This window comes from Sinocyclocheilus grahami, unplaced genomic scaffold, assembly GCF_001515645.1.
Source record: "Sinocyclocheilus grahami isolate Dianchi unplaced genomic scaffold, SAMN03320097.WGS_v1.1 scaffold785.1, whole genome shotgun sequence".
In the NCBI taxonomy this organism is placed as follows: Eukaryota; Metazoa; Chordata; class Actinopteri; order Cypriniformes; family Cyprinidae; genus Sinocyclocheilus; species Sinocyclocheilus grahami.
The window spans coordinates 135,226-149,553 of NW_015505964.1; the positions used below are offsets into that span (position 1 = coordinate 135,226).

General features: G+C 38.0%; 1 protein-coding gene across 1 annotated transcript in view; it reads right to left on the reverse strand.

Moving 5' to 3' along the window:
• LOC107561635 (supervillin-like) overlaps nucleotides 1-14,328 on the reverse strand; it is an 89,989-nt gene that overhangs the window by 7,839 nt on the left and 67,822 nt on the right. Inside the window, exons 2-3 of the mRNA XM_016246110.1 lie at nucleotides 12,026-12,470; nucleotides 6,156-6,190 (exon numbers count right to left, since the gene is read on the reverse strand). Of these exons, the coding sequence (XP_016101596.1) occupies nucleotides 6,156-6,190; nucleotides 12,026-12,369 (379 nt within the window). The 5' untranslated portion in view covers nucleotides 12,370-12,470. The remainder of the gene's footprint in view (nucleotides 1-6,155; nucleotides 6,191-12,025; nucleotides 12,471-14,328) is intronic.

Genomic DNA, 14,328 nt, shown 5'->3' on the forward strand with positions numbered 1-14,328 from the left:
TCTTATTTTATAGTCCAGTTTAACAATAGGGGCAGTCTGTGAGTCACACAACACTGAGGATTATTGCTGATGAAACCTTACTGTTTTTGACTAAATGGTAACCAGACTGCCATCACAGCGTGGGTTGATATTACAGTAAAATGCCAGCTGACTTCACAAAAATGTCCAACTCCTCCAGAGATGCCAATGATGGGACAAATCCTAAAAGTTTACACATTCAAATGAATGACCTCACTGCAAAGCACTTTAAAGCAGGTCAGAGAACACAGCACAGCAACTGTGACCAATCAAACCAACCCATACAGCAGGGGTACTCGAATTACATGGCTTGGGGGCCACTATCAGATTTGGCAAGAGTAATCATACTTCATGCGGCTTAAAAATGTGATTGTTCTTACACGACACGTAGCTGTGGTTGTTGGTTACTGCAAATTCATCACCTCATTAATTCAAGCAGTCACAAATTATAAATGCAAAATTTACCCAATTTACTTGAATGTGTTACTGATCTTAAAAGGTTAGTTCACCCAAAAATGAAAATTAGCCCATGAATTACTCACCCTCAAGGCATCCTAGGTGTATATGACTTTCTTCTTTCAGACGAATCCTGTCGGAGTTATATTAAAAATTGTCTTTGATATTCCAAGCCGTTTAATGGCAGTCAGCGGGTGTTGCAGTGCATCAGTCCAAAAGAAGTTAAATAAAGTGCACGTATTCATAATAAAAAGAGTCTCACACGGCTCCTGGGGGTGAACAAAGTCTTCCTGTAGCAAATCGATGCATTTTTGTAAGAAAAATAACCATATTTAAAACATAATCATCAATTTAATCTAGCTTGCGCTCACTGTTGTACACTGAAGCAGCTCCGGGCGAATTAGAAGTACAAAATGAGGATTTGTCAAGAAGAATGTCAGAGGATTTCGATATAAGCCAAGAGGAGACTAAAGTAAGGAAACTTTGCTTCCTTTGCTCCTATAAACAAACGGTGGTTTTCACGAGATTCACCAGCGCATGCGCAACACCGACATCTTATATCATCCTCAGCTGCTTCCATGTACAACTGTTGGCGCAAGCTAGATTAAAGTGATTATTACGTTTTGAATATGGATATTTTTCTTACAAAAACGCATCGATTCGCTACAGGAGGCCTTTGTTCACCCCTCGGAGCCGTGTGAGGCACTTTTTATTATGGATGCATGCACTTTATTTCACTTCTTTTGGACTGATGAACTGCAACACCCGCTGACTGCCATTAAACAGCTTGGAAGATCAAAGTCAATTTTTAATATAACTCCGATTGGATACATCTGAAAGAATGAAGTCATATACGCCTAGTATGGATTGAGGGTGAGTAAACAATGGGCTAATTTTCATTTTTGGGTGAACTATCCCTTTAAGAGTGGGCAGTCGTGGCCTAATGGTTAGAGAGTCGGACTTGTAACCAAAAGGTTGCGGGTTTGAGTCTCAGGTCCGGCAGGGATTGCCCCGAACCCACAACTGCTTCCTGGGTGCCCCAGCAAAAAATGGCTGCCCTCTGCTCTGGGTGTGTGTTCAGTACTGTGTGCGTGCACTTGAATGGGTTAAATGCAGAGCACAAATTCCGAGTATGGGTCACCATACTTGGCCACACTTCACTTCACTTCACAAATAGCTGTATTCTGTACGTTTGACTCGTGTACAATCATTTTCTTCCAAATACGATAATTTTGAGCTTCGGGTACGATATTTGGACATTTCCAATCTGGCAACACTGCCATTGAGCAAGGCACCAAACCCCCACCTGCTCCCCGGGCATTGCAGCAATATGGCTGCCCACTGCTCTGGGTGTGTGTGTTCACTACTGTGTGTGTGCACTTGGATGGGTTAAATGCAGAGCACAAATTCCGAGTATGGAACACCATATTTGGTCACACGTCACTTCACTTTCACTTTCACTTTCATCTTAACGTGAACGCCTACACTTTGAATATGTCACAAAAGCCACTAATTTATTGTAATACTATGCCCAATAACAAATAAATGGCCAAAATTACTAATCTATACTATGTTGTGTTAAAAAATTTAAACACACTAAACATTTAATTATTTGTTTTAAAAGCTACAGATCAATTTAGGCATCAAACTAGTATAAATGAAAATACGGAAATATTTTCATTTTGAGACAACAAAAGATGATATAAAGTATTAAATTTGCAGTGTTAATAAAGATTAACTTATAAGTAATATAAATGTAAAAATAAGCAGAAAAGAGCATTTACAATCAAATATCCAGTTTCACCCGATACACTCTACCATTCAAATGTTTGGGTTCAGTAAAATCAAAACAAAAAAATTAAAGAAATTAATAAATTTTATTCAGCAAGGAGGACACATCACCGTTTCCACACACACAAAAAAAAATATATATATACACACACACACACACACACACACACACACACACACACACACAGTGGTGTGAAAAAGTTTTTGCCCCCTTCCTGTTTTTTTTAATTGTTTGCATATTTGTCACACTTAAAAGATTCAGATCATCAAACTGATTTTAATATTACACAAAGATACCCTGAGTAAATACAAACTGCAGTTTTGAAATGATGATTTCATTTATTAAGGGAAAAAAGCTGTCCAAACCTGCCTGGCACTACGTGAAAAAGTAATTGCCCCCTAAATCTAATAACTGGTTGTGCCAATCTTTGCAGCAACAACTGCAATCAAGCGTTTGCGACCGAGATAATCCATCCACCTCACAGGTGTGGCATATCAAGATGCTGATTAGAGCCCCACGCAGTTTCTCGAAGTGCACGGATGCAGCATGATCCCCCTCAGAGTGAGCAGGATGTGTATTCTCAACTATCTGGACGATTGGCTGATTTTAGCTCATTCACGGGACACTCTAGTCAGCCTTATAGACAGGCTGCTTCGTCACTTGGAGTCCCTAGGGCTATGTGTCAACATGCAGAAGAGCATTCTTGCCCGGAGTCAGTCTATAACATATCTGGGGGTGTTTTAACTCGGTGGAGATGCGTGCCCGCCTCTCTTGGGAGCACTCGGTGGCCATTTTGTCTTCCCTGCACCATTTCAGACTGGGCAGCTCTGTTCACTTGAAGTAATTTCAGAGGCTGCTGTGACTCATGGCAGCAGCATCAGCGTTGTGTCATCTGGGTTTACTACACATGCGCCCACTGCAATTATGGCTAAAATCTCGAGTCCCTTGGACAGCGATTGTATTCGCTTTGGACCCGGTGACTGCAGTATCATTCTCCAGCCTAGACCAGGCTACGTGCCTAAATCCATATTTAATCCCTTCAGAGCGCAACCTGTTTCGCGCTCTGCCCTGTCTTCTGAGTCATCGACTTCACGTGATGCAGACGCTCAGATACTATCGTAACCTCGGTTCCCTGAGAGTGGGAACGAGACATCAAGGTTACGATAGTAAATGGAGACGTAATCTAACACCATTAAAATAAACAAAAAAACAAAACTAATATTAGCTGATAACCAATGTGGTGCTGATATACTGTGCATCTCTAAACTAAATAAACATTTTATTTTATTTGGCCACCTAACAACTCAACTATATAATGAACAAGTGACAAGAGAAAAAGAAAATAAAAACTAGAACAACAGGGCGTCTATATTGCCATATAAGGACACACTAGGGGTGCTCCAATTGATCGGCTACCAATCACTATTGGTCGATAATCGCTTTGAGATGATTGTCTCTAAAAAGGCCGATCTCAAAAAAACGATCTCAAGCTGATGAGGTGAGGTACTCACCTTCATATATCTTCATTAAATAACTTATAAAGTCATTTGAAAATGATTGAAAGTGAGTGAATCACCGCGCACGCTCTTTTTCTCTCTCAAAATACACAAATGGCTTCAAATCACTACATCGCATCTGTCTATAAGTGAGCTGTCTGCACGCTGCACAGTTGACACAGGAATTGTCACTTGCACAATCGAGGCAGTGTCACATCGTCACTAAATTTATAAATTGCATTAGTTTTTAATTCTTGCCAGTGTTTAACCATTCAGCGCCCGCACGCTCTCCTGATGCACACTCGCAGTGCACACACATAACGCCAGGTTCACATTACTCCGTTTGCAATGCATATGTGGTGTGTATTTTTTCCGCGCTCATGTTAATGGATTAATAAAGAGTGTGCAATGCGCACGTTTGCTGTACGGCAGTGCGTTCGAAGAGCGGTGCATCTACAGCAGTGCAGCGATCGTTTCGGTTTGCCATGTTTGCTGCGCTGCAAGCGCTGAATTAAAGTAACAGCGCATTGTTTGCAGTAAATATGAACATGGATTGACACAAAAATGTAGTAATTACACCATAAATGCATATTATTAAAGTCTACTGTGTTTTACAGTCAACACATATGGCTTTTTGGCTAGGTTTAAAGGGAAAGAGCACTTTTAGATAAACAAGGCAATAATAGATGGCACTCGTGGAGGTAGGAAAACAACATTCTTTATGAACCACAGGATTGCTTGTAATAAAGATTTAAATGCAAAAGAAAAGGCAGTAGAGCTGACTATTTCTGTCAATGGTAAGTTTGTGATAACGTAAGAAAAGTAGTTTAAATGTTTTGCCACTTGCGTGAGCAACTTAATATATAAATCTAGAAGTAAATGCAAAAGTAAAAAGCATTGAATAATGTGTTGCTTATATTTATTGTTAAATGTCTGTGAAAGATTGTATTACTGTACTGTGTAAAAAAATAATTGCAATACTGAAAAAACACTTTCAGTGACAGATTTAAAATCAAAATAATGGATAAATGTTGTGTTTGTGGTAAACAGCCACGGATCAGTAGCGGACTCCTGTGTGACAGCACAGTCCGTGCTGTATCCCCTCTGACAAGAGACACCTAAGAGGGGAATTCCCCCTTTTTTTAAAATAAAATTCAGGCCCTGAATAAATTTCTAAAAATCCTGATTGGAGTATCACTATAAATAGTTATAAATGATAAAAAGAAGGCTTTAAAAAGATCGGTATCGGCAGATACTGCTTTCTGCGATCGGCGTTCGGCCTCAAAACTCCTGATCGGAGCACCCCTAGGACACACCGTGAAAAAAATAAGACGCAACATACTTAGAACTCAGTATTTGTTGGTATAGACAAATGTTAAACAGAGAAACTCAATTCCCTAAAAAAAAATAAAAAAATCCAGATTGTGCTGTACAAGCCATTCAGGGCCTGGATCTACTTTGAGTATCACACACTTCAAACTGAACAAGTTCTCAGTGGGACCAGGATGGCTGTATACAACTGTGTACATCTGTGTGAGGCTGTTTATTTTTTCACTAGATTCTCTCCAGCTGTATGAGTACATTACTGCAAAATAAAACAAAATAAAAATAAAATGTTAAAAGAAGACTATTTTGTGAGTGCGGATCATGGTTTCATACACATCACTTCATCCTAACTCTCCAAGGAAATCTAACGCATATTGATAGCGACAAATTATATACAATATACCAGAAACCAAGCAAGAGAGAGAGAAACACTGTTTCCAGGCTATGAAGTGCTTTTTCAGTGAACCAGTCACAAGTTGTCAGCTGAGATGCATTTACTGTTTCCAGATTTGAACACTTTGATTTTTGTCACACTCAACATTACTTTCATGGGTGTGCCAAGTGCCAAGTTTAGGAGCTACTCTATACACCTACTTCCTACACCCCATGATGCTTTGTGCAAATTATGGGAGTATTAACAAATTACTATGAATTGACCATGAATAACCCCAAATGGGTGAGGCTTTCAACAGAAATATTATGAATGTGTTACTGTAAATATTACTGTATAGTAATATGTAAGTCCATACTATGTAACAAAATTGTACAGTCATTTACTGGAACACTATTCGATATTTTAAAGTGGTATCTCTCATGTTGACAGATAAATGTCGTATTTTCCAGCTTTAGAAATATTCCAGTAAAACTGCTGTCATTTTGAGTTGAAGTTTCCTAAACCAGAAGTGCCATTTAAATTGCAGTAGACTACTTTGGATAAAGGCGGATTCATGTACTACTAATGAGGCCAAAAACTGTCCTCTTTAAAAAGTGAGAGTGTGGCACAATGGAGGCGAGAGAAAGGAATTCGGTGTTTCATAATAGGGCTCTTTGAAATCAATGAAACTTACCCTGTGGATTCTGGGCTTCTTCTACTTCCAGCAGACTGTGAAAGAGAGAGAGAGAGAAAGGCAATGACTAATAAGTTCATGAATTAATATGTGGCAAGCAAACAAATGATGACACAGCTTCACCTGAAGCCCTTCTCTCTGCTTTGCCGCCCCTCACTGCACTTCCGTTGTCCTGCTTAAAGGGTCAGTTCACCCAAAAATTAAAATTAGCCCACAAATTACTCACCCTCAAGTCATCCTAGGTGTATATGGCTTTCTTCTTTCAGACGAATCCAGTCAGAGTTATATTAAAAATTGTATTTGATCTTTCAAGCTGTTTAGTGCCACTCAGCAGGTGTTGCATGCATCAGTCCAGAAGAAGTTAAATAAAAAGTGCCCATCCATAAAAAAAAGTGTCTCACACGGCTCCCGGGGGGTGAACAAAGGCCTCCTGTAGCGAATTGATGCATTTTTGTAAGAAAAATATCCATATTCAAAACAACAATCACTTTAACGTAGCTTGCGCCAACAGTCCTACATGGAAGCAGCTCTGGGCGGATGACGTATGAGTTCAGTGTTGCGCATACGCCGGTGAGACTCGTGAAAACCAACGTTTGTTAACAGGAGCAAATTAAACAAAATTTCCTTACTTTAGCAAAGGAAAGCCAGTCTCCTCTTGGCTTATATCGAAATCCTCGTTTTGTACTTCTAATAAGTGACTGGTGTTTTGTTTTGATCTCTGCCCTGCGCAAAGCTGACCTCATACGTCATCCGCCTAGAGCTGCTTCTGTGTAGGACGCAAGCTACATTAAAGTGATTATTACGTTTTAAATATGGATATTTTTCTTACAAAAACGCATCGATTCGCTACAGGAGGCCTTTGTTCACCCCCCGGAGTCGTGTGAGACACTTTTTATTTAACTTCTTCTGGACTGATGCATGCAACACCCGCTGAGTTATAAATAAAGATCTTGAAAGATCAAAGACAATTGTTTAAATAACACCGACTGGATTCGTCTGAAAGAAGAAAGTCATATTCACCTTGGATGACTCGAGGGTGAGTAATATGTGGGCTAATTTTCATTTTTGGGTGAACAAACCCTTTAAGTTATATAAGTATGGGTACTCCATGATAGATAAACACATGAGAAAGCATACACCACACATTATAAATGCCCATGATGAGGAAAAAATCAAATGAAATCAGCAAAAATATTGAATACAGCTTTTTGTGAATGAATATCCTTCCCACTGATATCACCTGCAGCTAAACAGCAAGTCTAGAAGTGTGCTCCAACAGTAAGTGGAAGTGAAGTAGATTTCATATGGTATTCCACCATCTCAAGTGAGATTTCATTTAGAAGGGCACTTCAGATGGCATAGGGAATAAGGGAACATTGATAAATCACTTCACAGGAAGTGGAATGGGAAATTTACCCATCAGTCATTGTGCATCACTTTAGCACTTTAAATAAAATTAAATAAAAGTTTAAATAAAATTAAGGTGGTGAAAAGGAGTTGAGGCTTCAGCGTTATTACTGGGTTTAATTATTCCCATGTGTGGTTTTTGTATGCTGCTGTTCAAGGGTATAAAGTGCACGAGATGCAAGAGTTACAATGCAATCATATTACAATTGTTTAATATAAAAGACATAACCAAATTACGCATGACAATTTACATGAATTAAATTGATAATATATATTTATATACATTGGATATACTGTATAGTGTAAATACTTGGTGCAAACACTGGCTCTCATTCACTAATAATTATGTGGATTATTTATATTTGTATGCACAGGATTAAACCTCACAAAAAAACAAAAAGCCACCTAATTCACAACACATGGATACAAATGTGTTCTTTACCTTGTTCAATTGTTAGTGAATATGGAATATTCTAAATGAGCAACCGTGTGTGTCCTAGGTTATCAGTTTGCATAAAACACACCCAAACCATCTCCATATAAGGGACGTCCACACAACATTTTATTAACAGCCTTTCATCACTCACAGCAAACATATGACACTCTCGAAAGATGTGAAGCAAGATCCTCAAGCAATGACAAACTTTCATACATATAAATATAATTTCCATCCCTGAGTGCTTTTTGAATGTGTGACTTATTTGTCCTAGTTTTTTTTTTTTTAAATCATGAACATTTTTGGTGAATCATGATTTGTTTGTGAAAATGTTTGTACACATTTCATGAAAATTTGTGCGTATGCATGCTTAATAAATGAGACCCATTGTTTGCTAATATCATAAACTGTCATGGTGTGTTTAGTCATGGTATGAACAGGTTTTGAAGCAATAAAAAAATGTTTGGTCATCATTTTTACAGTCATGTCCTTTCAAAACCATATTGCTGTTATTGAAGATTCTTTAAAGTTATTTTGTGTTTCACTGCAAAGACTTCAAAAATCTTTTCATAAGTTCATAATGACCACAAGGTGCTTATGGCACAGGTATGATGCCACATAATGGTGTTACATAACAGAGTAACATTCCAATCTGATTTTATAGCTGCTGCAGAGGGAATGATTAATACGTGAGGAACAGATGACCAAATTTAAATGATTTAAAATTATGTTAAAACTTCAGAAGACTTCAGATGGACCATCTTTATGGTGCTTTTTTGGAACTTGACACCTCATGATGACCATGAACTGTTGCTGTCCTCTTGTGTCCCATGAGAAGAAAAAAAAACGCATACAGTTTTGAAACAACATTAGGGTGAGTAAACAATGACAAAATTGTCATTTTTCACTACTTTCTAACAACATACTCCATTAGTTTACAATGGAAGACGGCAAAAAAGCGAGAGAGAACATAGGAGAGAACAGGGAAAATTAAAACATTTGATGAAAGAGTAGGTGCGGGGTTGAAATGTAGCCTGACCCAACTCATTCATTCATAAAGAACAGCCTGCAGCTGAGCCCCATTAGTCTAGATGAGTTTTCAGAAGACAGAACCCAGTGACATGCTGCTTTGTTCTCCTCATATATACAGAACACTGGCTTTAGCACCTCTCTATTAGAGTCTATTTTGATGAGATCTTTCATTTTTTTCCATCCCTGGGGCAATCAAAACATCATCTCATTTAGTATATATATATCATATTTTTAATTAAACTCTACAGCAGTTCAGGGCAGTTTATGCTTTGCAATAATATAAAATATTAAAACATTCCAACATGTATTTTTAACCTTCCTTTACCTCAAGGTATTGTGTCAGATTGTTAGCCCAACATGGCTGCATCTGTTGTATAAACAGAACAGATGATCAAGTAACCCCTACAAATTTCAGCTTTTATTAAGTTTTTTGTTAATTTATAGACCTTTTGTATAGACCATCCCTTTTCAGTGCTGCGCACATTGTCTTCTGTTTGTATTTCCATATACGTGAAGGTAAGTAAGTTTGTAAGAATTTATGAACGAACTGCTCATTTGGAAATCTTCCTGGTCTACTGACATTTATGACATCCGCTTCGAACATTACAATGCACATGATAACTTTCATTAACTCTACAATAAGTAAATGCACGTCAACTGCTAATTACTCTTAAACGGTAATGCTATAGAGCTACCACAATAAGAGAAGTTTAAAGACAAAAATTCTAAAGATGGCACCTGACTTGTTTCTCTGACACACGGCAAAATCCCCAGAGTTAAATCAACTCTGCTCAGAGTACATATTGTCCCAATCTACAGTGTGTTAAATTAACACTGAAGCCGAGTTAAAGTTAATGGGATAATTAAGCAATTAATTAATTGATGAGTGAGCATTAGTAAAGAAACCCCATTGTTAACAATGTTGACAATGATGAACAACTACTGCTCAGGCTATTAGACATGAAAATGTATCACATAATCCTCAACAATGGTAACTCTGCTTCAATGTTACTTTAACACTCTGTAGATTGAGACAATATGTACGCTGAGCAGAGTTGATTTAACTGTGCACATAAGGTCTATAATAGTCAAAACTTTGGACACATCTACTCATTCTTCACTATTAATATTTTCCACAGTTTAAATAAATAGCAAAATCATCAAAATGATTAAATAACAATTGAAGTATGCAAATAATATAGTAACCAAAAACCCTTATGCAAGTTTACCTTTGCCTTATCTTAACATCTTATATATTTAATTTGATCTTATTTAATTTTATGTCCAGAATAAGGTGGATGCTTATTAAACTGAATAAGTTGACATGCTGATGCTGAACAGTTTACTACCTGCTCCATCCTGTACATTTAAAGTTAGTTTTGAAACTACATTCAGAAATAGCATAATTTTAGATAAAAAAAATTAAATCAAGAAAAATAAAAAGTATTAAACTTTTGACTGGTAGTAGTAAGTAGTGTTGTCTGGTTGGAAGATTTGAAGGAATGCAAATTACAGGTGTTTGACGTAAATGCTGTAGCTAAAAGGAAGAAAACACCTTAGAGGCAAAGGTCGCTCACTCTTTAACAACTCGTGTCTAAAAAAAGAGAAGGAAAATAAAGTTAAACGGAAGACTAAAGCAGATAGAAATCATTTAGTTAACTACTAGCTTCCATTGTGCTTCACAATGTAGCAGTAAGGGAACAACTTGTGCAGTTAATTTAGGCTCTGTGTCAGCAGACACAAAGCTAAATATCATGTTGTCAGATCAAGCTTACCGCCAGCACATCTGATGCACACAATTTCACTGACACTCAAAAACACCGGAGTAAATAGCTGAAGACTAGTGTCAACTCATAAATCACATAGTCATCCACTTTGGCCCTTATCAATGATACTCAACATCCCGTCCAGTTTTACTTTCACATTTAGATAAGACCCAGGTCTTACTGACCTTTACAATGCAGACAATGAAAGACTAAACAGTGACATGCCGGGGCAGGACTGGCTGGTTTGACATGTAATGGCTGAGTCTGAGAATGAACAGTTTCAACATGCCACTCTCCTGTTTACGCTAGCAATTTGAATCTTTGGAAAGGTACTGATAAAATGTGACACATTGTTAGTCAACAAAATCAAGCGAATACATCACAGAACTTTAATCAAATAAAAGGTAAACAGAACGGTGGTATTCAGTATTAATTTCTTTCAAAATATTTATTTGTCTTCGAGATACAAAACATTTCTTACAAATGTCAGGCCTGCAATAAAGCACAGCATACATCAGCATAAACCAGAAGTTCACAAACTTTTTCAGGTGGTGAATCACTTTGATAATAAACCAAAATTGTGGACAACCTAAGACACCAAATCTGGAGGAAACCATCGACTAGTTTAGATTAGGTAATCTTAATTAATGTAATGTAAAAGTTCCATTAGTTTATAGACTACATCTTGAAATAATTTTACCTTTACCGATCCACAATTTTACCAGTTCTTATTTCATTACAATTCTCTAAATATAAATATTATTATATATTAAACATAAAATATCAACCAGTTATTTTATGAATGTATAAATCGAATTATTCAAATGTTGAGGATTTTTCTTATTTTTTAATTGAGGATTTTTAAAATTTAAATTGGTTAATCGTTACAGAGAATCAGCACCGAACAAGGAAGAGAAAGTTCTACTCTGTCCTTCAAACAAGAACATTCCAAACTTAGAGACTGGTGCTGCCTAGCAATCCTCTCCCTCATCTGGAACCCCTGCACATTTGCTTATAATATCCATGTTTGTAATTGCCCATAAATGAGAAACACTATGTTGACTCCGCTTTGGTAAGTTAAAACCAAGATGTAAAAATCTCCCTGACTATGGGTAAGTTCAAAGAGCCCTCAGTCTGAACTTACTGAGCAGTGAAACATGAGATCTGTGTTACTCTCTGAACGGACAATGTTTAGCATTGCAGTATATTATACTGAGACTCAAACTCACCTGTGATGTTGGCGTGAACATTTTACTTGGTTGTTCTCGTCGCTGTGGCCAACGAAGATGTTAGAGAATGGTGTGGCCTCTGTTTTTGCCTCAGAATTGCTCCGGTCTCCTTGCCTGCTCAGAGCACTGCTATCTTTATTGTACTGACTTAGTACAGAGGAAACATCTGTCTTCTTCAGCTCAGAGGTATCTGTGGTTTCCCGTTTGTTTTCCCTCTGTGTATATAGGGATGAACTTTCCTCCAAGTTGGCATACCTTTCAGCCAACTCCCGCCTTCTCTCTGCCTTGTAGCGGGCAATACGTTCAGCTTTGGAGTCTTGCAAAGAGTCCAGATCATCCATCATATCTCACTCCAGTTACACGTCCTTTGGCTGAGATTTAAGCTACAACACGGAAGAGTCCTGCTCACTTCCTAGTGGACAAAGATTCTGACAATACCGTTCCACTGTTGAAAGAGACAAACAAAATGAGTTGCCTGCTCTCGAATCAAAAAACTATTTTAAGCACTGAATAAAGCAAGAAACAAAATAATATAGCCAGGATTTGTCAAATGAAAGCCTGTAAAGGAGAGAAGTGACCCTGCTGAAAGAAAACACGCAGGACTCCTGCCCACATTGCTGTGATTCTCATATTACCCTGAACACAAAACACTGGCACAATCACTAACACACCTACACTCTAATCCTTCCTATGGCAGTTTTTAGTCAGCCAGAATTTGTCAAATGAAAGCCTGTAAAGGAGAGAAGTGATCCTGCTGAAAGAAAACATGCAGGACTCCTGCCCACATTGCTGGGATTCTCATATTACCCTGAACAGCCCCAGAGAAAGATAAAGAGAGAGAGAGAGAGAGAGAGAGAGAGAGAGAGAGAGATAAAGAGAGAGATAGAGAGAGAGAGAGAGAGAGAGGGGGAGAGAGAGAGGGAGAGATTAGCACCAAAGTGCACTCAATACACACAAGTGATCTTTTTCAGCACCTTTAATAGCATTGTTATCTGCTGCCTGTATAGGCTGCCTTCTAAGAGGTCATTCACACAGAACAAATGTCTGTGTGCCTGTCCAAATCTTATTTTTGTGCATATCTGACTGGAATCTGATCATATTAAGCAAGTGAATGGCAAAAAAAAAAAAAAAATTTTACAAATCTATTTCAAGCTACATTGATATGTGCTTTGAACTTTTATTCACACAGCATTTCTGGAAATCCATTTCAGTCTAACCGCTGTGATCAGATTTTTCCCTAGCTTTTTTGCCTCACGCCCCGTAAAATGTAAACACGTCAGACATTGTTTGTAGAAAACATGCTGAATGTCTTTGCAGAAACAAGGTTGTGTTGTTGCAAGTCAAGCAGAAAATTACACTGCTGATCTAACACACCTCTTTGAGTTTTGAGGCCGGCAGAGACACCAGCACGGAAAAAGCAGCGCAATCCAGCTTTTCTGCCGTTGGTTCATAAGGATGTAATATTCCAGTGCTAAGGAAACATGTTCAACATCTGTATTGCAAACTGTAATGCTGTTGTTGTGTTTTAGCATAGGCATACCAACACAACGTTGCCATAAAAACCAATACAGATATAACATTAGGTGAAAGAGCAGCATTGGACACAAAAATCGGCAGTGATACACAGTGTGGACACATGTGGTTCAAGTTAATGGTTTGATACTTAAAATATTTAAACTTTTTAGACTTTTAAATCAATATTTCTGATAATTTAATTAATTTCTCTGTCTGCATACATTATTTTCACTGAGCTTGTTGCATAAGTTATCTACATTCTGAAACAGACCTTCACGTCAGGACTGCACCTATGCTGCATTAAAGATACTCCAAGTATGCCAATGACCAGGTAAATCCTCTCGCATAACACCACCACGACCAAAGGTAGGCATCACATAAGAACATAAGAACATCACCACAGATTTGTTTTCATCTTAAATGCATTCAAATACCAGATCTACATGCCTACACATGTCAGCATGTCAGCATGAGAATCATATCAGTGTGCGTGTGTGTCTGTAAACACAACTGTGGGTGATGAAGCCTGGATGGAGTTGCTGTGAAAGATAAAGAATTGTGTGCTGGTGTTTGTGTTAGTGGGTGTTTTAGGGGCACAAAGGGAATTTAGCATGGCCCTCCTGGATTCCTACTAGGGTGAGCGTCACAAATATGACCCATTGTGCCCATAGTAGGCATGGGCCGGTATGAGATTTTGATGGAATGATAACCTTAAGCAAAAATATCACGATTTCACGGTATTGTTGTTACAGCTCTAAAATGTGCCGTTTTTAAATGTCTTAAAAAAA